The sequence below is a fragment of the Sorex fumeus genome, unplaced genomic scaffold, assembly GCF_029834395.1.
Source record: "Sorex fumeus unplaced genomic scaffold, SorFum_2.1 ptg000034l, whole genome shotgun sequence".
Lineage (NCBI taxonomy): Eukaryota > Metazoa > Chordata > Mammalia > Eulipotyphla > Soricidae > Sorex > Sorex fumeus.
Genome location: NW_026606091.1, coordinates 44,356,615 through 44,382,385, shown reverse-complemented (window position 1 = coordinate 44,382,385; position 25,771 = coordinate 44,356,615). Strand labels below are relative to the sequence as shown.

The 25,771-nt window shown below is 49.6% G+C and overlaps 1 protein-coding gene and 1 non-coding gene across 2 annotated transcripts in view; both read left to right on the top strand.

Annotated features, from left to right (window-relative positions):
• PTPN3 (protein tyrosine phosphatase non-receptor type 3) overlaps positions 1-25,771 on the top strand; it is an 86,858-nt gene that overhangs the window by 26,235 nt on the left and 34,852 nt on the right. Inside the window, exons 7-13 of the mRNA XM_056117018.1 lie at positions 375-495; positions 1,664-1,751; positions 4,566-4,654; positions 6,512-6,575; positions 9,096-9,268; positions 12,845-12,979; positions 17,262-17,438. Of these exons, the coding sequence (XP_055972993.1) occupies positions 375-495; positions 1,664-1,751; positions 4,566-4,654; positions 6,512-6,575; positions 9,096-9,268; positions 12,845-12,979; positions 17,262-17,438 (847 nt within the window). The remainder of the gene's footprint in view (positions 1-374; positions 496-1,663; positions 1,752-4,565; positions 4,655-6,511; positions 6,576-9,095; positions 9,269-12,844; positions 12,980-17,261; positions 17,439-25,771) is intronic.
• Positions 12,147-12,281, top strand: LOC130026716 (small nucleolar RNA SNORA72). Its single transcript, XR_008792912.1, has one exon. It is a non-coding gene; the product is annotated as a small nucleolar RNA SNORA72 (small nucleolar RNA).

The window sequence follows — 25,771 nt, the reverse complement described above, 5'->3', positions numbered from 1 at the left end:
ACTCTGACAGCAGGCCCAGAAAACCTTGGTGTTGCTCCTTGGAGGCTCTGCTCGTTTTCCGGGAATCGGAGTGCAAACTCCTGGGCTGACAGCAGTCTTGTCACAGGTCCAAGGGGAGACCAAGGCTCAGATTTCAGTAGCACCTGCATCTCCTTCTCAGGTGGTCTGAGGCGGAGTGAGCCCCTGGCCCGAGCCCTTCATTTGTCACAGGGGATAGGGGGAAGCAGGTCATCAACGCAGACTTGCAGCTCAAGTTCATGTGGTGGCCGAACTTCTCTGCATGTCTCCATTGTCTGTTACTCCTCATGACGCGAGAGGCGTTTGTGAATACAGACCATTGAAGAGCCTTCCCCTCTCGCCTTCTGTCTCCATAGGTCAGTTTGGAGATTATAATTCTTCTACCCATCTTCCGGGCTATCTTGCCGAGAGTCAGTTTATACCAGATCAGAATGATGACTTTTTAAAGAAGGTAGAACTGCTCCATGAACAGCACAGGTGAGAGGAAGTGTGTGTGTGTGTGTGTGTGTGTGTGTGTGTGTGTGTGTGTGTGTCTGGGGGCAGGGAGGAGGGCTACTTTTGAAGGGTGTGTGTGTGTGGCCGGGGGCAGGGAGCGGGGCTGCCTTTGGGACCCCAGATTCCCTGATCAGACCTCCTGTCCTGTGCTGTTGGGTGTTGTCTCTTCTTCCTTTTGTTCAGGACTCCTCAAGCTATTGGGGGCTTCATGAGTCTTGGAGCCGCTAGGCTCGTAGATAAATATTTGGCACACCTAGCATTTCTGTGAGATCCAGTCAATGGATCTCAGGGTGATTTGCCGAGTTCTCCATGGAAATCAGTTCTTTCCCGAGCATCATTCCCACTTCAACTCTGACTGCCCACAGACGAGCTCTGCTAGGGAGACCTCTGAGCAGTGGGCCATGCTTGGCAAAGCAGGCCATTGCTTTAGGTACTGGTGAGTAGGTGCCTGTGCTGGCAGGCTGCCTCCAGGGGGTTCAGAGACGGTCCTGCTGGAAGGAAAGGGGTGTGCCACCCCTCTCTAGCCACGTGGGGCCAAGACTCAGCTTGGCTCAGCAAGCCAGCACTGGCCTCTGCTTCCCTCACCTCGTGCTACTCCAAACTGCAGTGGCAGCTGTGTTCGGCCCAGGTCAAATAAGGCCCCCCTCGGCCCCCCTCGCAGCCGAAAAGACCGTTTCTCAAGGGGCCTCACATTCTTGGGAAGGCCATAAAAACAAAGGCCAAGCAACCAGTGTCCCTTCTCAAAGGGCACCGCCGAACCTCTCTCCCAGATTGGTTGCCCAGGCCGAAGCCAGCATCCGAAAATAGGACAGTGACGTTGGGGAGGAGCTGCAGGCAGCCGCTGAGCGGGCGGATAAGGGCAGAGAGGCCAAAGAGCACCTCGGAATTAAGCAACGCGGAGTAAGTCAGGCGGGAATTCTGAAAGATGACAGTCTCTGGGGGCTGAGTGTCGAGTCTGCGAAGGGCAGTTCCTGAAGAAATGAGTCTGAACTCGGTGCACGGGGTGTAGCCGAGTAAGGGGTAGGCCGAGAGGAATAACCCAAGGCAGCTATCCGCCTTAGAGGAGTGCTGCTAGATTTTTATTAGTTTAGAAAGTTAGGATGGCCGTCCTCTGACTGTTGGTGAGCACGGCCTCTCTTCTGCTCCGCAGCGGACTGAAGCAGTCAGAAGCCGAATCGTGCTACATCAACATCGCACGGACCCTCGACTTCTACGGCGTGGAACTGCATGGAGGCCGGGTACGTATCCTGGCCCCTAGGCCTTCCGAATGGCGACCTTGATTGCACAAAGTCTGGAAACCTCTTGGGCAAAGTTGCATCTTTTCCAGCCTAATCAGACCGCCACTCCCCTTTATTTTTCCCCCTGGTACTTGGAAGGCTAATGAAGTTAGATTCATTTTTACTGGTTACCTGATTGCGACTCATCCATTTGAGTTGGTAATTTCCTAGGTGTGGGGGGCAGAGGCGCAGGGGACAGTCAGGGGATTAGAAACGAAAAGAATAATACGTATATTTTTTTAGGGCAGCACAGTAGTTTTCTTGAGGGAGGATACTAATTCTCAGGAGAACGTGGGATGAGGAGAGAGGAGGGAGGGAGAGAGAGAGAGAGGGAGAGATAAGGAAAAAGAGGAAGAGTGGGAAGGAGGGAGGGGGGAGCGAAAGAGAGATAGACAGACAGATAAAAACCCAAAAGACAAAGGAAGATTATGCTCCCAGAGGCGGGATGCAGTCAGCTCCAGAATGGAGCTGAGTGCACCACAACCAAGTAATTTTGTAAGAGCTTTTCATATCGTGGTTAAGGAGGCAATATAGGCCTTTTTAAAAGTGTTGCTTTAATAAGCCAAAGTTTCTTCCGCTTAATCTCAGTGCTGCTCAAATTAGAACTGGATGTTCAGTGTGATTAGATAAGTATGATGGTATGCTTGTGAGAATCAGTAAAGATTTCCCCTGGTACCTAAAAGTAGAACGCTATCACCATGAATTTCTATGGCAATTAGTAAAAAATTTTTCAGTGTTCCCAGGCCCTCCACAAAGACCCCACCAAATCATCCCAAATAGAGGTGCATTTTCCTTTCAGGTAGCCAGAGCAAGCCGTAAATAGCTTAAATGGGCTATAACTTTAAAAATGAAGCAGACTAATATTCGACATGCTCCCAACAATTTCTGTGTGCCAAATGCAGTGGCTTTTTTTTTAAAAAAATTATTTCCTGGAGTAATGCTTTTTTTTGTTTGTTCTTTTTTTTTTTTATTATTATTACATCCCATTGTACAGATAGACAAACTGATCATATAAAAGTTTGGGAAAGGTCACACCATACAGAATTATGGCTGCAGGGCATGACCCCAATCTGTGAGACTGGCCTCTGACCTCTAAGTGGTGACACCTGAGCGTTTTCTGCCCACAGCTGGCCCACCCCCAACAGGAAGCAAAGATCCTTGGGTTAAAGGCCAGCTGTGCACTCACCGTTGTTTCAGACGCTTTCCTGGGAGACCACAAATCCCCACGTAAAGATGACAGCAGCTGGTATGAAACCAGTCATCATCCCCTATCACTGCACTGCACTGCACGGCTGTATTTTTGCAACCCATAGAAACATGTTTATCTTGTCTCCCTCTGTTACCTTCAACTGTGTTGTGAGCAAGTTATGACAGGCAGTCAAGGAGGGGAAAGATACCAGATCCTCTCGCAGATCAGCTTCAGAATCTATTTGCAGCTAGAATTTCGTCTGTTGTGGTGAGAAAGTTCATCTGTGGTGAAGGGGACTTGATACGTGCCCAGGTTGATGATCTCTGCTCTTTCCACTCCCCTTGGGCCTGAGCGAAATAAGTCTTTCTGCTCCCCTGGGGGTCCGGAGGTCAGATAATTAGCTGCCTGCCTGACACCTTCAAGGTGCTGGAGGGAGTTAGGTTACCTCTGGCCATGGGACATCAACCCAAACTCTTTTAGCTCTTAACAACGTGATACTACATCGCTCTGTCCCACCTGCTTAATACTTACTTCCCTCTGGGATCACAGGGGTCATGTTTAAATACCAACCTGGTTCTCGCCATGCAAATCTGGGTTGGCTTCCAAGCATGTGATTTCCCAGAGTGAAGGCTCTGGGCTTTCCTTTCTGTCGGCATTGTCCTCTTGGGCCATTGCCTCTAACACCCCCTGTTGTCTTCTCTGTTTTTAAGTGATATGACCCACCATCATTAGAGAGGCGATAGGGAATGAAACTTACACTGCATGCCAAGCCCTGTTTCACATTCTTTTTAATCGCAGCATGATCAAAATCTGTGGAGGTAACTTCTAGAATCCCCAATGCCTGAAAAGGTTCAGCAACCTCAAAATAACACAGCTAATTAAGTGGCAATCTCAGGTTCACACTCAGGTAACTGAGTCAGCCCCTGCCTTGTCTTCCTAATTATGAGTATCTGATTGGGTGAATAGGAGTCTAGATGACTCAAGGAAGGGAACTGTTTTAATTAAAATTTTTGATTTATTTATGTTAACCTGTTCCCAACTGGATTTACAGCAGCTTATAACCGTTCTCTCTTTCAACTGCATCTTTGCAGTTTACAATACTGCCTACCACCTCGGCTCTCCGCGAGTGCTGAATGTATCGAATTCTGAGCTGTTTTCATTTAATCATTGGATGCAGAGTCAGCAGGTTGACACTTCATCCTAATAGCCGTCACCTTTCCCCATGAGAGCTGAAATATGTTTAAAGCTGTGCAGAGGGCGAGTTCTCTTCCGGTTTGAATATGGCATCTCGTCCTGACTGTTGGGGTGTAAACTGGAGTTTGGCTCTTTCACTCTTCCTGTGGATGGAGTGGACATGCGTGGTGACCCCTAATCTGAGAGGTGTCACGAGACATTGTTGGGCCACGTGCATTCGCCTTGGAGGAGTTTGGTGCTGAATACTTAGTTCTTTCTTTGCGTGTTTTCAGTAGCGTTTTCCCGTTGAAGCTGATGCATGCTGCACTTTATGACAGTGTGGGTGTCTTAGTTAGGGAAGACCCTGGACATGCCCGTAACACACTGTGCCTCTGGGCGATTCCTCTTCGTAGGATCTGCACGGCTTAGATCTGATGGTCGGAATTGCTGCTACGGGCATTGCGGTATACCGGAAATATATATGCACAAGTTTCTATCCTTGGTAAGTGCAAACCAGTTCCAATTATTTTCTGAATCATGCTTTGAAAATACACTGCACAGAACTAATGGTGTCTCTAATTTTAGACTTTTGTTTCTAAAGAAGGAACAAAATATGCACCCCCCCCCCATGTCTTCACCTCTGACTGCCACATTTTATTCAGATTCATAACTCGGGAAAATTTGAGTTTGGTTTTCTTTCGCATTTTCCTCTTCTTCAACATTCTTGTCCTTCCTCCCCTCATCTCCAGTCACCCCTCCCCCCGCCCCCATGGTGTGTGATCCTCTGTCAACTTGGGGACAAGAATGGCCCGAGTCAGGGGGCTAGGAGTGGAGGCATCCCAGCATCACATTCCCAGGCAGCACACTGGCCAGGGTTCAGAGAACTTCCTCTGGGCAGGAACTGCATTTTCTGTCCATTTGTTATTCACTGAACTCTAATCAAATGTTTATCTCTGGTCTAAAAACCACAAGCAGCCCAGGAGACGTGCTTCTTCTCAAGACAGCTCTGCAAAGCAGTGCTCTCCCCACTGCTAGGATTTTAGTGGAGGCTTGACAAGCTAATCCCAGGAGTTAAGAAGATAGTTCACAGGGCTGGAGTGTCTGAGTTCGATCCCCCACACGGCCTCCTGGTGCCCTGAGCACCAAACCAGGAATGACCCTGGAGCATCCAGCTAGAAGCAGCCCCTGAGTATAGCTGGGTGTGGCCCTTTCCTTCCCCCCCTCCCCAAAATGAGTACAAGTGGCTCTGGACACTTCTAGTTGAATAATCTTGAGCTCATTCTTTTTTCTTTAAGGTTTACTGGAATCTTATTGAATATATTTTATCATAAAGTTATTATTCAGAGCTCAGAATAATTCAAAAGATATTTGACTTTTAGTATTTCATATATTCCTCAAATAAATACATAGAACAACACATTTGAAAGTCTCTATTGGATCAGAAGATAGTCTAACAAATATCAAAAACTGTTCCCCACCGCTGAGTGAGTCCAGGGCACACACTTTTACCTGGTCACAGCTCAGTTCTTATTGAGCTGAGGTAAAACTTTAGAATTCCTCTTAACAGAACCCTTAAACTGAGGGGGAAATAAACCCTGTTTTCTAGTTGAGCTCATTGTTTATTTTGTTTGGGGGGGTCTCATTCGGCAGCGCTTCAGGCTTCCTCCTGCCTCTGCTCTCAGGGATCACTTCGGGCAGGTGGATGCCGGGGATCGAACCTGGGTCAGCCACGTGCAAGATCAGCGCCTTACTCGCTGGCCTCTCTTCTCGGGCCCCGTAACCTGGAGCTGTTGAGTGCTGTCTCTGGGCCTCCATTTCCTCTTCCAAAGATCCGCTATGGTCGCTACTTTTCAGAACTGATGACAGGCTTAGCTCTCGGGACCTGTGGAGAGCTTTCAGGGGGAGACCTGGCGTGTCCCATCAGTGATGGCTGTTATTCTATTATCCTGCAAATGGTAGGGAAGGTCTTTGCCGGGCACTGGGGCACAGCTTCTGGTCTGGCTGTGCTCTCCATCCTGTTTGGCTGCTCCACACTGCCCTCACCTGCCTTCCCTGGTACACACCAGCCCCCAGAGAGCTGCCGTGTCACAAAAGCAGCTGACGGCAAAGGGAGCACACTGCCCATGGTTCTTGTTACTTAAAAGCCGCATCACAGTCCGGCAGCTCTGCTGTGAGCCTCTGCTTCAGCCAACTACTTGGTGTCCGGCTGAGACGATGGAGCCGCCCTCAGTTCTCCGTGGAAGTAAAGTCTAGAAAGCCGAGACCCCTGGCTGGGATGGTCATGGAGTAGAGGACCCCTGGTGAGACCCCCCCACCCCTTCCCTCATCATATGCCTTTTTTTCTCCTCCCTTTTTGCAGGGTGAACATTCTAAAAATCTCTTTCAAAAGGAAAAAATTCTTCATCCACCAGCGACAGAAGCAGGTGAGTTTGAACTCCGGGTGCTCCGCGCGTTCTTTCGGGGTGCCTGTGGCTTTGAGTTCTTGGGCGGGCAATGGCGAGTTGCTGCAGGTGCAAGAAGCAATCCAGAGCCGGGCGGATGGACGGTGGGCAGGAGCCGGAGGGGTTGGCTCTTGTCTCTGGAGCTTCCCCTGCCTGGCTGCTTGGAGAAGACAGGGAGTCAGAGACAAAAAGGGCTCCGGTTCGCTTCGACTTTCCAGCCTGGCAGGTTACTTGAACGTGCCGATTCCAAGTTACCTTGTTTGCATAAGTGCAGCAGTAATGGTCCCTTCTCAGGGAACCTTGAGACTGAAACGAAACCACTGAGCCAAGCACCCAGCGGCGGAGCCCGCCACGGGGTGACACATGTGAGGGCCATGTGTGTGTGTGTGTGCGTGTGCGTGTGTGTGTGTGTGTGTTGTCCTGAGAGGAGCCCACGGTTTTCTAAAGAGAGAGTGAGATGGACCCAGAGGCAAACATAAAAACTAAAAGCCTAAGGCCATAAATCTGTAGAACAGTCATACTGCAAGGCAAGATTTCCCCACCCCCACCCCTAGGTTTTGGACCACACATGGTGGTGCTACTCCTGACTCAGGAGTAGAGAGTGAGACCCCACAATGAGAAGGGTGAACTTCTTTGACAATTGGAACGTCTCATGATGAAACCGAGATGCCTGCTCGGTCTGTGACCCCACATTGCCTGGACTGGCAGCCTCCTACCCCCCTACCCCCCCTTATTTCCCCGTGCCCATTTCCCGTATCTTTCAAAGATGATCTGTATTTAGGAGAGATCCACATCGCCACAAAACCTTAGAAGTGAGAACTCGAGAGCTCAGTACACACAGGGATCAGAGTCTCGATCCCCTGAGACCCTCTCCGACCCCATGCCTGCCTCCAGCGGCGCCTGCCCATGCAGAGGGGAGGGGGGCCAAGCAGAGAGCCACGGGAGATGGTGATCTGACCTTCACGCAGAGCTGAAGCCCGAGTCAGGTGCCGGTGAAGGAAATCATAGAAATGATTATTATAGATGAACTCTGAATTCATCTGTATTTTGTGGAACGCTCCCAGAGCAACCCAAAGGGCTGTAGAATTTCTTTTATTTGATAGATGAGAGATGATTTCACTTTGGGTGAGAGAGGTTCCCTGTGGGCCAAATTTTCAAAGGAATATATCAGTGAACTGCCCTTCTCCAGCCGCTCCAAATATATCCAACCTAGAAACGCAAGCAGATTGGAAATGAAAGTTTACAAAAGGACCATAGAAGATGATCAAAAATAGATTCTGGGGGCTGGAGCGATAGCACAGCAGGTAGGGCGTTCGCCTTGCACCAGCTGACCCAGGTTCGATTCCCAGCATCCCATATGGTCCCCCGAGCACTGCCAGGAGTAATACCTGAGTACGTGAACCATGAGCAACTCCTGTGCATTGCCGGGTGTGACCCGAAAAGCCAAAAAAAAAATCTGGTAATTTTGGGGGGAGCTGAGGTTGGGGGGAGCCAGGAATCATGCAGTGTGGGGTTTGGCCCAGGCTTCTGGCATACAAAGTGTGTGCACAGCCTTACGAGCTCTCTCTCCATCCCTGTGATCATCTTTAGTTATTAATTATCTTTAGGTATTAGCACAGCGGGTAGGGCGTTCGCCTTACAAGTGGCCAACATGGCCAACCCGAGTTCGATTCCTCCGCCCCTCTCGGAGAGCCCGGCAAGCTACCGAGAGTATTCGATATGCCAAACACAGTAACAACAAAGTCTCCAATGGAGACGTTACTGGGCCCGCTCGAGCAAATCGACGATCAACGGGAGGGCCTTTACCTTACCTTTACCTTATTAATTAACAAGTCCTCCCTGGGGCTGGGACCCTGCCACTAGGCCTGGAATGGACTTTTCATGCATCCAAAGCACCCAGTGGTTTGCTGGGGTCACCCCAAGCACTTAGCCAGGAGTAACACCACCATGTGTGACCCAAAACCGGGGGGGGGGCGGGGGGATCTTGCCTTGCAGTGTGACTGTTTGACTGACTTGTGGCCTTAGGATTTTTGTTTTTATGTTTGCCTCCGGGTCCCACTCAGCAGTGCACAGACGCCACTTCTAGCTCTGTGCTGACAAATCACTCCTGCAGTGCTCTATTGGCCACATGTGCCAAGGTCACATACGAAGCAAGAGCCTTCGCCCCATACTATCTCTCCCGCCCCACCAATAAAGCTTTTTTTGGTTTGTTTTGTTTGGGGTCACAGCCCGTGATGCTCTGGCTCTGTGCTCAGGAATCACTCCTGGTAGTGTTTGGGAGACGATATGGGATTCCGGGGATTGAACCCAAGTCAGCCACATTCCAGGCGATTGCCTACCTGCTGTACTATCACTCTGGCCCACCAGTAGAACTTCTGAAGGCGGCACTTTGTGTGCTGTTGCATCTTCCCTGATGTCAGCCCCACCGAGTGTACTGAGTATGCCTGTGTGACTCCACTGGCCTCTGTCGGTGCAGGGTGACTCTCTCATTTCCTCCCCCAGACTGAATCCAGGGACCATATCGTGGCCTTCAACATGCTAAACTACCGGTCTTGCAAAAACCTGTGGAAATCCTGTGTGGAGCACCACACGTTCTTTCAGGCCAAGAAGCTTCTACCTCAGGAAAAGAATGTTCTGTCTCAGTACTGGACTCTGGGCTCCAGGAACCCCAAAAAGTGAGTATATCTCATCCCGTGTCCACGCCACTCTGAGATGTAGACGTGTTGGAGCCGGCGTGACAGGTGGGTCTTAGAACCATGGCAGAAGGTCCCTCTGTGGGCAGCCTGTTGTTCATCCCCCATTTCCCCCGCCCCCCGTACACACGCACCCCAGAAGAGAGCCTCTGATTCCTGCTGTTCCTTCTGCCTCCTCGATGAGCAGACCTCAGGGCTCTGAGCAGCTAGCACTGTAGGTGCTCCCACACTGTGCCCTAGGAGGGATGACCATGGCAGTGACCCGGGGCTTCTGGAGCGGACTGACATAGGAGCTTCCAGGGCCTGTTATCACCGAGACAAACCCCCATCCTCTCAACGGTGATTTCCCCAAGATGGTCCTGAATAACGCGTGAATAGAAATTGTGATTCTAGAGTCCAGTGACTTTGGGCCCTGCTACAAAGAATAGTCATGAAATACTACTACAACTGCACATCTTAGCTGATCATTGTTGTTCGTGTATTGTGTTCTTACACACGCTTAACTCCATTTAATTCTTTCAACCTTCCTTACAATGGATACTTTGATCCACAGCAATGATACTCAAAATATTTGGTGAAACAGAAGAAATTAATCTACAAGTTGCTTTCAACTTAGATAGCATCTCATCCCCCGAATAAGCCATGCAGTTTGTATTTTTGTGTATTTGTTGGTTCTAAGACCACCTTTTAAGTATGAGGTGTAGCTAAAATTATCAACTCATTCTTAGCATTTCCAGATCAGTGTTTATTACTCTGAAAAATTGTTTTGGGGCTGAGGGTATGGCTCAGTGGTAGAGCACTTCCCTTGCTTGTGTGAGGACCTGGGCTCAGTCCTTGGCACTGAAAACCAAACCGAACTGAACCAAAACCCACTGTTTTTGTGCGATTGTCATTGAGATGGCTCCTTGCTGTGCCATCGTTTGATAGGTGGAACTGATGTTAGTTTGAATGAGGTAGCATGTTGTGGGCCGGAGCAATCATATAGCAGGTAAGGCATTTGCCCTGCACGCAGTAAACCCAGGTGTAGTCCCCGGCAACTCATAGGGTACCCCCGAGCGTGTCACAAGTGATCCCTGAGCTCAGATCAGAAGTAAGCCCTGAGCACTGCCAGGTGTGCCCACCCCCCCAACAAAACACAACAAAATTAGCAGATTTCTATTAGCATCAGTAATAGTATTTATGGGACTATCCTCTCAGGTCTGAGGACCCAAGAGCAAATGTATTTACAGGTTTTGTACTTTGTTCGTGCAGTTTATTATTTGTAGACATTTAATACTCGAGGCCTAACCAAGTCGGAACAAGCTTACTGGAATGTATTTACTTCTCTTGGGCCTAGTCCCCTGGGCTGGCTGAGAGGTGGCCAAATGAGTAAGCAAGCAAGCACGTGATCTTCAGGTGCTGGGATTGTCACAGGCCTGGGATCCATCTCCCACATAGATGCGTGTGTGTGTATGTGTGTGCGTGCACACACATGCACACACACACACATATATACATGCTTGTCATGGTGTATAACTCCCCGGTTCCATCCCCAGCACACACATTTTCACACACCCAGTTCACACACAGACAAAAGGGTGGGCTCTGTTGCCGGGCAGCCTGGGTTCACATCCTACGTGCATCCTTGAGCTTTCGCTTCTTCACCTGGGAAGCGCAGCCCGAAGTGGGGGTGGGGGAGTGAGGGGGGGAGGGCAGCACCCCAGCTCCATTATGGCTGAGTAAATTGACTACAACCACTCTGATGCAGGAATCTGGGAAGGGTTTGGTCAGACGATCCTTCTGCCGTTGGGCGGAAGTAGAGACCGGGGTTTCAGCGAGGGTCAGTGGCACGCTGAACTGGGCTGAGGGGCCAACATGACCTCGCTCACATGTCTGGGGTCTGGTGGGTAATGAGCAGCATCACTCGCCTAGACCCCTCATCCTCTGTGTGTGTGTGTGTGTGTGTGTGTGTGTGTGTGTGTGTGTGTGTGTGTGCGTGTGTGCAGGGCCTGTTCAGGTGGGCTGTCGGCTGGGGGGTGGGGAGGTTTCTTACCCAGAGACTGAAGAACAGTCACAAGCTGGCTCCATCCATGCAGGCAGGGATTGGCAGCTGCCTTTATGGTAGCCCTGGGGGCCACTTGGGATATTTGGGTATGGGGGGAGGGGTCAGAGATCTGCAGTCCTATGCTACCAATACTCGCTCCAGCAAACTGCAAATCTCAGCCCTTATTAACTCCATTTTATAGATGAGGAAACTGAGGCATAGCGTTGCTTTGTGATTTTCCCGACCTCTAGAGCTACGTCTACCTTGGATCCATTGAATTTAAGTCCGCCAAAAAGAAAACTTGCCTGGGTATTTTCCAAGCTTATGGGACAATCGAATTTCTCCTCCTCCTTCCCTCCCAGGACTTCCTATTTATAGCCTGTGACACATACTTTGGGGAAATGCTCCATTAAGCCTTTGAATCATCCAGCTTGCTGCCCCGCTTCTGAGGCTGTGCTCTCAGGAGGCCTTGGGTGTCTGAGGCAGCGAGCAGGTGATCCTGCGTTCGGCGTTTTTGATCAGTGACAGCAGCATGTCTGACTGAAAAAATAGTCCACTTCTCTACTCTTGTGGGAGGGTGGTATTAGCGTCTGTTCTCTGGGTTTGTTGTTGCTGTTGAACTTTGCTTTGATTCGTTTGTTGGTTTGAGGCTGCAAGGAAATGTATGGACTATTTTAATAAGACACAAAACCATACTTCAACGTTTAGACATGTCAGGACTTCTGAAAGGGTGATCCCCGATGGGAGATAGCTCCAGACTCCATTCTCCAAGGGATCTAGGCAGCCAGCATTTCAGTTCTTTGGGTAGAGGAAACAGAATTCAAGAATAACCTTCCACTGCGAATCTTCTCATTGTTCTGATTTTGTAATAATCAGGGCAGGCTAGACCTTCGCTGTAATAGGACCATGCGTGTGTCCCAGACCTGCTTCTTTACCTACCAAGGTCTGCTGTAAGAAATGCCGGTGATTAATCAAGGGCGGGGAGCCGGGCCTGGCAGGGGGAAGGGGGTGTGAGGGAGAAAAGAGCCTTTGAGATGGAGGCACATTTGAAGAACAAGGCCCAGTGCTCACATCTGTTCCTTCATGAAATGCGGGGTCTCCATGGGTCCTCGCTAAGTGGTTTATAGTGGCAGCTCCTGCCAGTGGGGGGGGTTGTCACGAACCTGGACGGGCAGTTCAGACTTGTACTCAGGCCAGTGAGAATAAGGCAAGAATTCCTTGAATTGACTTGAGCTGTCTTGTTGTGTGATCCTGGAACGCCTTTTCATCTGGTCAGGTTTGACTCTATCCAGGAAGCCGCTTTGTTGCCCTGCGGTATTTTTACCAGAAGACATAATATTTGAAGAAGCCCAGTCCATAGGTAGCACTTGTGTGTGACCAGTCTCTCTCCTCCTCATGACCCTGGCAGGTGCCACTGAAAAAAAAAGTCAGTCTGTGCCCCTCAGGGAGGGAGCTTGTGGGGACAGTTCGCAGATCCTGTCATGTCTTTCACCCGTGTGTCAGTGCAGAAACTGAACTTGCATCTGGTTTTTCAGGTCTGTAAATAACCAGTATTGCAAAAAGGTGATTGGAGGAATGGTGTGGAACCCAGCCATGCGGAGATCTTTATCTGTGGAGCAGCTAGAAACCAAGAGTCTGCCCTCTCGCTCTCCTCCTATTACTCCCAACTGGTATGTTGCCTCTTGCCGTCCCTGCCAATCTATCAGTAAACATTATCTCTTCTTTAAAAGTAAAGAAACCCATGGGGCTGGAGGGATAGGACAACGGGTAGGGCGTTTGCCTTGCACGCGGCTGACCCGGGTTCAAACCCCAGCATCCCATATGGTTCCCCAAGCACTGGCAGGAGTAATTTTTGCATACAGGGCCAGGAATAACCCCTGAGCATCGCTGGTGTGACCCAAAAAGAAAAAAAGAAAAAGAAATAAAGAAACTCAATCAGTTTCTAAATATAGATGGCCTATCACCAGCTTTGATATTTATATATATCGCTCTTGCAAGTGAGCCTATTGGAGAACCCATTTTCATGAAAGACATGAATCTAGGTAGCTGTTTTAAGGGTTTTTTGTTTGTTTGTTTGTTTTTGATTTTTCTTTTTGGGTCACATCTGGCGATGCTCAGGGTTTACTCCTGGCTCTGCACTCAGAAGTGGACCCCTGGTGGTCCTCAGGGGGGCCATATGAGACGCCAGGGATTGAACCCGGGTCAGCTGCTTTCAAGGCAAACACCTTACCCTCTGTACTAGAGCTCTGACCCCTAGGTCACTGTTTTTCATGGTGTGTGGTAAGCTTTATAAAGAAGTTATTTGCTCTAAATAAAATTGGGAGCTGCATCCTATTGTAGGGACCTGCTTGGAATTTAAGTGCCCAGTGGGATACGAATACTTCCAAAATTCCTTTGATGAAGAAGCATGTTCTGTGGGCCTGAGATACAGTACAGAGGTTAAGATGCTTACTTTGGCTGGCAGCCAACCCGGCTTGAGTCCTCAGCACCCCTGAGCACCAACAGGCGGGAGTGATCCCTGAGCACCATTGGGTGTGGACCACCCCCCAAATTAAAAAAGAAGCGTGTTTGACTCTATTTAATCTCATGTTTCCCATTAATATCAGACAAAATGAGCTTGGGGAAAACCTGAAACAGGTGGTGATATGACCCATGTGAGGAAATGTGACTCGGTAATAGTGGCCAGTGCACACAGGGAAGTAGCCTTCGCTGCCAACTTCAAGATGATAGATTGACTCTCCTTTCAGGGAGGGAGACGGCTCTTTGGCAGAGTGACAAGGGCACGGGGTTCATAGCTGAAAGCCTGGACTCCGATTTTGACCCTTCTGTTCATTAACGATTCCCTTCCCTCAGGTCTCAATCTCCTCTGTTAAGGGTCGTAAAAGTCACCACAGAGGCAATAAACCGTGCAAGTGCTTTACAGACTATTAAAAAAGAGATGGAATTACTATTTTATTACAGTGTTCCCCCAAAGACATGGGCTTCTTCTTGTAAATGCAAAGCAGCTACTGTCCATCAGCAGGAGGGGAAAGAAGCAGGAAACCTCATCCCCAGGCCCCTGCTGGAAAAAGCTGACTGTCTGTGCCTCACCCGGGAGTCGGTAGACATGGAAATTCCCTGCAGGAGAACGACTAGCCAAGGCCACTCTAAAAACTGATGGTGCAAAGGGCTGGAGTGAAACTGCAGAGGGCAGGGTGCTTGCCTTGCATGTGGCCCAGCGAGGTTTAGTCTCTGGCACTACAGGAGGGATTCCCTGAGCACAGAGTCTTAAGCCCTGAACACCATCAGGTGGAGAGGGAGGGAAGGAGGGAGGAAGGGAGGGAGGAAGGGGAGGGGAGGAGAGGGTGTACAGGGGCCAGAGAGAAAATACATGGGTAAGGTTCTTGCCTTACATGAGGGCGAGTCAGGTTTTATCCCTGGCACCACATGTGCTCCCCTGAAGCCTGCCGGGAGTGATCTGTTGCATGCAGAACCAGGAGCGAGCCCTGAGCACTGCTGGGCGTGACTTTAAAGTCAAAGCGCAAACCCCCCAAAAAGACGTAGTACGGGAGGGAAGACACTTGTCTTGCAGGCAACCCACCCCAGTTCCATCCCTCGTATGGCACCACGTATGGTCCTCCACAGTCACCAGGTATGCCACCCAAAATTCGTCGATTGCCTCGAGCAGACCCCAGTAACGTCTCCTTCATCCTTGCCCTGAGATTATATTCAAGGCTCTTTAGGAGAATGAGACCCATCATTGTTACTGGTATTTGGCATATTTGGTACGCCATGGGGAGTTTGCCAGACTCTGCCCTGTGGGCAGGCTACATTTGATAGCCTGCAAGTTTGTCCAAAGTAGAAATGAGATAATAAGATGTCATAAAAGATGTCCTGATAAGATGTCACGCGGCCAAAATACTATATATATATAGGCCACCCAAAATACTATATATATATATATATAGTACATATATATACATGTAACATGGATATATTGTACATATATACACATAGATAGCACAGTGGGTAGGGTGTTTGCCTTGCACGTGGCTAACCCGGACAACCTGAGTTCGATTCCTCCGCCCCTCTCAGAGAGCCCGGCAAGCTACCGAGAGTATCTCCTCGCCCACACGGCAAAGCCTGGCAAGCTACCCGTGGCATATTCGATATGCCAAACACAGCAACAACAAGTCTCACGTTGTTACTGGGCCCGCTCGAGCAAATCGATGAACAATGGGAGGACAGTGACAGTGATGTATACAAGTTAAAAAGTACTGAAACAAGCAGTGGCTGTGTGGGGTCCGCCTCTGGGGGCACATGCTCTGGGAAGGGGGTGATGATGGAAGTCGGGGAAGTACTTTGGTACCCAACGTGGGCACCTTATCCCGCAGTGGTAAATTTGCACTGTAAAGCAGCATCTTAATTTGTCTGAAAGTCTCCTGGGCAGCCGTGCCAAAACCCAGGACAGGATCCAGAACTGTGGGTTCAGAGCCACCCCTCCTCCCCCCCGCCCCATGCCCCACAACTCTGCCTGTTATTTATAGGTGCCCTCCTGAGGAGTCACGAGCCTCTCTGATGCTACTGTGGACATTGTGGTATTGATTACCCGGGGGCGGGTGCTGTGAAGAGTATGGGCATGGTCTGTCTCAAGGAGGACCTGTCTCCCAGAGGAAGGGATGATGGAAGAGCGGGGGCCAGGGGACCAGAGCTCGGGGCCTGGAGTCCCTCACCAGGGCCCCCTGAGACATTGCCTCATCTGAGTCATTTCTCAGGAGCAAGAAGACACAGTTGAGACTGGAGAAGGGCTGTGCCCTGCCCTGGGTCACCCAGCTGCCGCCAGGGGAGCAGCAGGGCCGTGCTCCTGGCCAGCTCAGGCCTCTTCAGGTCTGTACTCTGGAAAGGCAAGCCTTGCTTCTCGGAGCAAGTGCCGATTTACAGAGAAGCCACGCAGTGAAATTGGGTTGAATATGGCCACGAGATACATCTTGGACTCGAAACCGTGTATTTATACCAGTCAGGACTCATCAGGGGAAAATAAGTACATCCATAATCAGGATGGCTTTGAAACCGGGTGTTTATTACCATTCGGACTAATCAGGAAAGAAAAGCAAATCTGTTGTCACTATGGCCTGTTTATGTCTTGAGAGCTCACAGGCTCCTGGAAGAATGACTCTTAGAAATCAGCACCCTTCGCCTTCCCAAAGGGTATAAATCCATCTCGGCCACCTCGTTGTGGAGTTGAAGCTGCGGGGGTGGGGAATTGCTATGATCCCAAGTGATTTCTGGGTCTCTGGGTGGGGGAGGCGGGGGGCGGTGAACCAGCTCGGCCTCACCAGCGGCCCCCAGCCAGGGCATCCTTCGAAAGGTCAGGCAGGATGCAGTTAGGTTCCTGAGAGCCTGTGACATTTTTTTAACTGTCTTTAGAATTTATTGAACAATATAAAACAGAAATTTGACACAGACTTACACGAGCTATTAAAACGCATTGCTGGTTTTCATTCAAAACCTTAAATTCATCCAGCAGCTAATATTTCATAGCAGGTTGAATATGGTGCAGTAACACCAGCTGTGACCATGTACTGAACAGAGAGCACATGAATTTGACATAGTGGGAGTTTGAAATGGAGTGGCAGGGGCGGAGAGCTAGGTAGTGATTGAATTAGGACACCCAAGCTGCCTTTAAGACTTAAATTTTTGCTGACCGACTGAATTGGACAATTACTCAAGAGACCCAGGGATATAGCGCTAGAGAAAGATCCATGGAAATGATGTTTTTAGATTCTGCATATTTATTGGTATCATTTGACTTCAGAATGCATGCAAGTGTTGTCTCCACTAGGACTGGACTTAGCATTTATTTATAAATAAGAGACAAGTAAAATGGTTCGGTTCCAGGAAGATCATTTCTCCAGCCCGTGACATTTTTCAGGGGAATTTGCTTTCAGTTCCTTCCTCTGAACCTTTCTCCAGGCGCAGTCCAAGGCTCCGGCACGAGATCCGAAAGCCCCGGCACTCCTCTGCCGACAACCTTGCCAGCGAAATGACTTATATCACTGAAACAGAAGATGTGTTTTACACATACAAGAGCTCTCTGTCCCCCAAGGACAGCGACTCTGACGTCTCCCAGACCCGAAGCCCACACCGAGAGTAAGATGTTTGCTGATTTCTTTGGAGCTGCCCAATGGGCTGGGATGGGGGGGGGGGGTGGTGGGAGGGGAAATTTGCTCCATGGTGGTGGGGTAGTTGGTCAGGGCTGGAGTGGACAGCCGGCTCTCTGCTGGGGAGAGAACAGCTCAGGCTCCCCCTCTTTCCCCTCAAGGAAGACAACCTGTGCCCAGAGCTTCTGCTTATTCTCCAGGCTTAGATCTGCTCTTGAAGGGTGTCTCGTCCAGGCTGTGAATTGAAGTGGCTTTGGGTTCCTGAAAGAGATGTGTTAATTGTCAGAATCTGTCTCGGGTGCCTGCCTGCCTTCTTTCAATGCGACTAGCTCCCTTCGTGTCACAAGGCCAGTGGGGGGGCAGGGGAGGGGGGAAGGTCTCATCTGAAATGCTGGGTTATGTTCTCTTATTATTTCATAAGGTGTATCTGCTTCACTGTTACCCTTTTTGATTTGATTACCAGGAAGCTCAGACCTACATATGATGCTTAATTGCATTAAGTTCCTTTTCCCCGGATTTCTGATCCAATCCCTGCTTTTCTTTCCTTGTCTTATTAATGGGTCTTATTTTTGTCTCTTTAATAAAGTAGTAGTTCCATCATATTTTAGGGTAAATGATCTCAAACCAATTTTGTTTTTTTAAATTGGAGAATGTTTGAGTCATAGCTATTTGGGAACATCATATAGCAACTAGGATGAGCTTCAAAATAGTGAAACCAAATCTAGAAATAGATGAATCAGGTTAAAAATCCATAAAAAGAACATGTTAAAGCAAAGCATGATGGCAACAGAGCAACTGTATTACTAAGGCATCGAATTGATACTAACTGTCCCTAAAGAAATGAGAAAATCCATGCAAAAAAAAGAGGAAAAAAATAAGTCTCGACCAAGCAATGGGTGACAGGGAGAGGAAGAAGAGGCCTGAAAGTGATAGAAGGACAAGGATGAAGGGTCTTGGGTGCTTGGGTGATGGTGGAGGTGGAATAATTTTGTACACCAAAACCATAAACACTAACACTATTATAATCATCTCACCCTGACTATTACAACAAAAACAAGAAATAGTCTCTAATTCATGTGTTTACATGAAGCAGTTCTTCTTAAGAATTATATAGAGACAGTCACTGTCACTATCCTCCCGTTGTTCTTCGATTTGCTTGAGCGGGCCCAGTAACACTGTGAGACTTGTTACTGTGTTTGACATATCGAATATGTCACAGGTAGCTTACCGGGCTCTCCGAGAGGGTCAGAGGAATCAAACTCGAGTCGGCCGTGTCGGCCGCATGCAAGGCAAACGCCCTACCGCTGTGCTATCGCTCCAGCCCATAGAATTTGTAAAAATATTGTTCATGTTGTTCTCTTATATCCCCTTACCTATATCTCTCTTCCACCACCCCTTTCTCAGATAACCTGGGCTCTATTGTCAGTGGCTTCTAGTTTGTCTTTTTTCGTTTTGTCTTGTTAATCTATTTTAAGTTCATATATGCATAGATAAGTAAATCATTCAATACTTTTCCCCCTTATATTTTGTTTTATATAATTACCTTTAGCCACTTTCCATTTTGTTCTGAATGTAAACAGTCACATTTTTATAGTTGAACAGTAGCCATTATTAAAACTGTACCATAAATTCTTTATCCAGTCACCTATCAATAGGCAATTCAGTTGCTTCCATATTTCAGCTGCTGTAAATACGTGCAATAAACAACGGGGCAGATGATTTAAAAAGAATAAAAAAGAAATGAGGAAATCCTAATCATTGGGTGTCTAATTCGGGTAAGTCCCACATTTTGCCCAAAACAGAGGACCACATGACCGCCATGTGGTATTCCATGATAGCAAAGGAATTAGCAGGAAGATACATCAGTTAATCTGAATGCCTTCGCCCTCGTGGTGAAGAGGCTTGTGCTCGCTGAGTTGTGTTCTAGGCACAGGTGAATTGCAAATCTCCCTTCCCACTTCCTGTGGGCGGCTGCAGCGCAGAGTCTAACTTGTCTGGACTCTTTAACACCTCCAATTAAATAATCCCTCTGCTTACTCTTTCCGTGTGACCTGAGCTTTATGATGGTCTTGTTGAAATGCTCACGATCTCTGGCTCCAGCTGCAGTCCCGCACACGGAGGTCGGAACAGTCTGAATTCCTCTGTTTGGCATGGGCTTTGCAAACCTAGAAAGAGGAAGCAGGACCGCAGGCGGGCAGGCTGCGGACCCATCTGTGTGCGTGCAGAGGCTCCATCACTTTGGCGAAAGGAGAATGAAGGACCTGACTGTGGTCTCTGGGCTATCCCGGTCACATGCTTTAGTGTTGACTTTCCCTGTCGGGTTTGCAGTGGTGCCAGATGGTGCTTTACCTAGACCAGTGTTTCTGAAAGTAGGCGATTGTGCCCATACTCCCAAAAAGAGGAGACAGTAGTGGGGGCTGGAGTGATAGTACAGCGGGGAGGGCATTTGCCTTGCACGTGGATGACCTGGGTTCGATTCCCGGCATCCCATATGGTCCCCTGAGCACCGGGAGGAGTAATTCTTGAGTGCAGAGCCAGGAGTTACCCCTGTGCATCTCTGGGTGTGATCCAAAAGGAAAAAAGAAAAGGAGGAGAGATAGCAGTGACTTAGGGTGTACTTGGTAGTGGTGTTGGTGGAGCGGGCAGATGCTCTCTGTTTGCTAAGGAAGGTAGATCAGGGGTGAAGATGCTGAGTTTGTTTTCCATAAAGGGGGCAATAAACCGAATAAGTTTCGGGGGCTCTGATCTGGGTGCTCACTGCGCAGGACAGTAGCCACCAGCCACTGGTTCAGATTTTAATTAACTCCATACGAATCCGGGTATACAGTCCCACAAGCCTCATTTCAAGTGCTCCAGAGGCACTTGGGTGTAGTGGCCACTGTGTCAGACAGCGGGGATACCAGGCATTTCCTTCAGCACAGGAAGTCGCTGCGGTAGTCGCTGCCTTTATTGCTGGTTCTAAGCGGGGTAGCACCCCGGCCCTGCTCGCTCCAGTGTCTGCACCCTGAAAGGGCATTTTTCCAGTGGAATGTGAGCGAGTGCGCAGGTCTGGGATCCCAGCTGTGGCATGTACCACCTGTGCTCAGGCACTCCCCTGTGGGCCTGGGGGCGGGTGGATGGATGGATGGATGGATGGATGGATGGATGGGATGGATGGATGCTTAGGGGCCACATTTATTCCTGAGACCCACACACGCTTTCCACTGCATGGAGGGGACCTAGAAGCCAGTCAGCGAGGTCTTTACCTGCAGCGGCCTCAAGGCTGCCTGGGCACATCATCCACTTTCATCAGCACCTGCCACTTCTGTAGAAGGAAGTTCGGGGGTGGGGGGGGGGCGCCTGAGAAGCCCCATGACATGTCAAACACCAGCCCTTCTTACAGTGACCTGCTTTCACCTCAGCCTGCACCAACCAGCGCCAGAACTGCTCACCCACTAGCTCGGGCACAGGAAACAAAATTGAAAATTCCCTTCAGCAGAGCCCTGTGTTTGCTAAGTCATTTCTGTTCCAGCTTCCCTCTACTCAGGGAGTTGGATTTTTTTTTTTCCGTAACGCTTCTGCAAGACCTTGGAAGAGGGATCATCCTGGGGCACTCTGGTTTGCAGCTATAAATGTTCAAAGGAACGAATACTGATGATTCCAAGGCACGTCCTCCCGGCCAATGCCCAGCTCTGCCAAAGTGAGCCCGCAACTGCCATTTCCCAAGTCCGGCTAGCAGCAGTGTGCTGTGCCCGCGGGGCAGACCGTGCTTGGAGGGAAACCCCTCCTGCTGGTGTGAAGTCCCCTGCTCCCATCGGTGGTCCCTGGCTTCCCTGGGCTGACCAGTGCCGAGACGAGAAAGGAAGGTCGTTCTGCACTTTGGAGGGAAGAAGGGAAAAGGGAAGAAAAAAAAAAAACCACCTCCCATAGTGGTTATTTCAGTGCATATTTGCAAAATGTTTAAGAAATGTTTGACATGTTTTACACAGCAGATTTGTGTTAAGAGGCAAAAAAGAGGTATTCTGTCAGAGAAATGAGATGAATAAGATCATAGACAGCAGCCGAGCATGGCTTCTTTTAGAATTAAGTGTAATCTTCGGTACCCATTTAAAGAAGGAGAAAGAGAAAGGAAGCAATAGAAGGCGTAGACTTGGGCTCAGCCCTGAGTGCCGGGGCCTGGGCGCCTCGAACATTCTCTCCGGGGATGAGTCACGCGCACTGTCAGTGCCATATTTAGAGCCGTACAGCAAAGTTTATGATTATAGTTGTGAGTCCCTGGCAGTTTGCTTTATGCCCGGGAGGCCAAACCCTTTGTGCGACTCCCAAGGTTCCAAGAGCCTTTCTGTGTTCCTTTCCCCGCTCCTGAGGTGGCGAAACAAAAACAAAAACAAAAACTCACTCCCCACCCCAGAAAATAAAAGGAGGAGAAGCTCCCCCAAAGCAGAACGGGCTCTGCAGAGCAGACGCCTGCGGGAGGCAATCTTAGTTGAGCCTGTCGGGGTTATATTTGGAAAACTTGGTTGCTGTATTGTGATGGGTCTCCAGATGAGAAAGTGGGGGTGGTGAGATAAGGGGTGCTGCCTCTTCGAATTTTTTGGAGCTGGCCTTGGGCCTAGGTCTCAGGGCTGCTGCTACATCTTTTTATTTGCATTATCTGTGCATCTTACGGGAATTGCATGCAGTGCTATTGAACTCTATACTTTGAAGTGATTGAAATAGCAAGCTTCACGTATTCCTCTCCCCTGAATGCTACATAAGGTGTATTTCTGTGGCCCCCAAGTTCCACTGGGGTGGCCCTGGTGGTCCCCAGCAGGGCTGTATCACTGGGACAGAGCATTGAACCACCCAGCCCAATTGGTTAAATATCACCAGGAGAGTTCCTGAGTCCCATGAGTGTCACTTTGCGAGGCCCTGCTCAACCCCACGGTACATAACCAAGCTTTCATACATCGGGAGAGATCTCAGGAATCACCTTTATCTAGCCTTGTTGGCAGTGCAGAAATTCCCTGGGCGACCGGCTCAGCCAGCGAGCGCCAGAGCTTCCCTGCGGCACTGTGGCCTGTTTTGATAGACAGTTTGGTTGTCCAGATGGTGCAGAAAAATCTCAGCTCCCGTAGCCTTCGGCTCCTGGAACAGCACAAGTGATGTCCATGTCCAGTTATTCCTGGCCACCCTTCCTGTTATCCTTTGAATCGGATGAAGCCAGTTTTTCCAGCCACTCTCCACCCTCTTAGTCACCACTCACCAAGTGCCCATCGCCCTTTGCGGATTGGTGCCACCAATAAGGTGGCACCCTGGGCTCCCTCCAACCTTTAAGGTCCTGTCTATGCTTTTTCACACTTTCAGGTCTCTACCTAGGCTGCAGCTTTGGTGTTTGACGTTAGCTGAGTTTTACCTAGCGTGCCCTTTCGTCTCTCCCCCACCTCCTGCCAACCCTGTGTTTGAACTGTCAGGTCCATATTTCAGATCCACACTGGAGGGCCACCTCTGTGAAACAGACCGAGCATCTGCATTGCAGCCTGATGCTGTAGGGGGCTACTTTTCACTTTATGTCTTTTAAAGTCGACAGCTCTTGGAAGGCAAGGATAGAAACTTGTTCATCTCGTCTCCCAAACTCCTGCAGAGAGCCTGGCCCATCGTGACTACTGGGGTGGATGGATGGTGGATGGACGGATAAGTAAATGGATGATGGGCAGGTGGATGGGTAGGATGGCTAACTGGATGGATGTGTGCATGCTTGCGTGGACTGACGGTTGAACAGACAGACCAAGGACCAGCTAGATGAGCTGAGGTAAGTTCCTTGATCAAGGATAGTTTAAGCAGCGCCCCAGCTTCCACAATGTAATGCCCACTCGGCTTCATCCGTGTTGCCATATGGGCTGCCTCAGAGGCACGCAGTATCTCTTACATGCCGGAAATCAGACAGATGTTTACTTGGGGTTTGGGCTGCCTCTTATCCATGAAGATGTTAGGTATTGCACCAGGCATCTGTCAAAGAGACAGAACTTGTCAGAATTTGTGCATTGATTTCATGGAAATTTAGCAAGTGCTTCCTGGCCATCAAGGTTTCTGGGGACCCCAGGGGGCAGCCAGGGAGAGCATTCCTACCCTTGCATCCACTCGTGAAGCAGCTGAGCGTTCCGAGAACCACATTTCTTCATTGTCTGCCCTCTTGGACAGTTTCTCTTTGAGTTAACCTCCGGAGCTCTTGACGCTAGTGACAGAGGTGAATGTCCCATGGAGAATGGCTCCACAGCATAAAAACTGTTCTTCTTTCTGTACACCAGTGACCTTGTGTAAGGGTTCTGGTGAAAACTTTCTTGGGGATTCTTACTCAGAAGAGACTTTGCATGCTGGGCGAGCTGCTCTCCTGCTGGCCCCTCCATACTCCAGCTTTGACCATGGCCCCAGGACAGGGACTGCTGTGGAGAGTATCCAGGGGCCGCTGTGAAGAGTGTCCAGGGGCCGCCGTGGAAAGCGTTCTGGAAATGCGGAGTCACGTAGAACATTCCCTTCTCAGGAGCTCTCATCTTGCACATGCTGAGAATTCCTTAGCCCACCTGTTCTGGCCACTTAGATTTCAGGGTTCCTGGAATTTACTGAGTGAAATCTGTGCTCTCATTTTAGCTAATCATAGCTACCTCGTCCAGGCAGTTGTAGTTTTTTCCAGTTGGTATTTATTCAGCGTGTTAGCTGAGCATGTGCTCTGTGCCTGGCCCTGTGTTAAGTGCACGGGGGCAGGAAAAGCAGGAGGCCTAGGAGCTTGAAAGCCACGTGGGACTCAGCATCCCCTCATAGCATTCAGGGCACAGCAAACACCTCACTACTCCCCCAGGAGGTAAGGACTGTGAAAGGCTCATGGACCAGATGGAATGTTTGGGTGAGGGGACATCTGGGATTTAGAAACGTGTATATGGGGGGGTGAAATAGATTTGAGCCACACCTTAGCGGTTCCTGGGGCAACTCCTAGCTCTGTGCTCAGGGATCACTCCTTGCCCTAGAGGTGCTCCAGTGATGCTGGGGATGGAACCAGGGTCGGCCTCATGCACAGCAAGCGCTTCATCACCCTCCCATCTCTACAGCTCCCCCAAAGTGCGGTCTTTTCATGCTGCATTTCTGTTTGACGTGATGAGTCTTCTGCTGCTCACAGGCAGTTTGGCTTTTTTCTTTTTTAACGTAGCATTGTTTTCCTTTGGAGAAGCGCGTTCATTTCTGGATTTGTTTCCTGTATCTGGTGCACGAACAATTCCAAAGCTTCTTTCTGCCAGAGAACCGCCCTGTCCCCGCCTGTTTCTCCCCAGGGAACTCGGGTGGGGGCCAGTCCTGGCTGGTCCCCAGATGCCAGTTCCAGGCCTGCTGCCGAGTCCCCCTACACCTCCCACACACACACACATGCTGGCGCTGGTAGGTGCCTCCTTCCGCTCTTGTTGGTGGTCCCTCCTCTGCCATCCGCTTTATTCAGCTCACATTTTTGTCTTGCTCTCCTGCAAACCTGGGCCTCCCTCCCCTCCTCACCTGCGAGGCACCGGGTACCCATCACCAAGGAGTGGGAACCCCCTCGCTCTCTGCCTCCCTGCACGTGTCCTACTCCTCATGTGCTGCCACTTCCCTTCTCTTCCTGGCCTCCCCACCTGTCTGTCCATCTCCCACGCCGAGAGGACTGTTGCTGCCTCCTCCAGGGAGCAGTTGATCAAATAAGAAAAATCAAACATCTAACCAATTACTATCTAAATGCTACCTCTGTTTTCCTAGAAGATGCAGGATTGGGAGACCCAATGGCTTTGGATATATTGTTTTTCAATAATCCGGGCAGCGTTTTAGGTAGGGTGTTACTTTTTTGCTTGCTTGGGGGCCACAGCCAACAGTGCTCAGGGATTGCTCTTGACTGGGCTCAGAGTTCTATATGTGGGTCCAAGGAATAAACCCGGGTTGACTGCAGGCAAGGCAACCATCTTACCCACTGTACTATCTTTCCAGCCCCGATAACTGGTTACATTTTATGTGTATATTGGAAAAAGGAAAACCATTTCAAACCCAGTAGAATGCAATCCACAAATGCAATGGCTAGAAATTAAGTGAACACAGTGGATATGCACTAGATTACAATAATCCCAGAATTCATCCATTCTTTCCGCTGTGGTCACCTTGCGCTTCCGGTTTTCATTGGCACGTCCTCTATCCTTTCTGTCACGTCTGCCCTCTGCAGTCTTCAGGACATTCAAGGTGCATGTGATATTTGCGATTTCTTTGTATTTAAGGTTCAGGTCCACTCCTCGTGTTGGGAAGAATGACTCCTAGGCCCATTTGGCTTTGTCGTGAACAGCCCTACCAAGCACTGCCCCT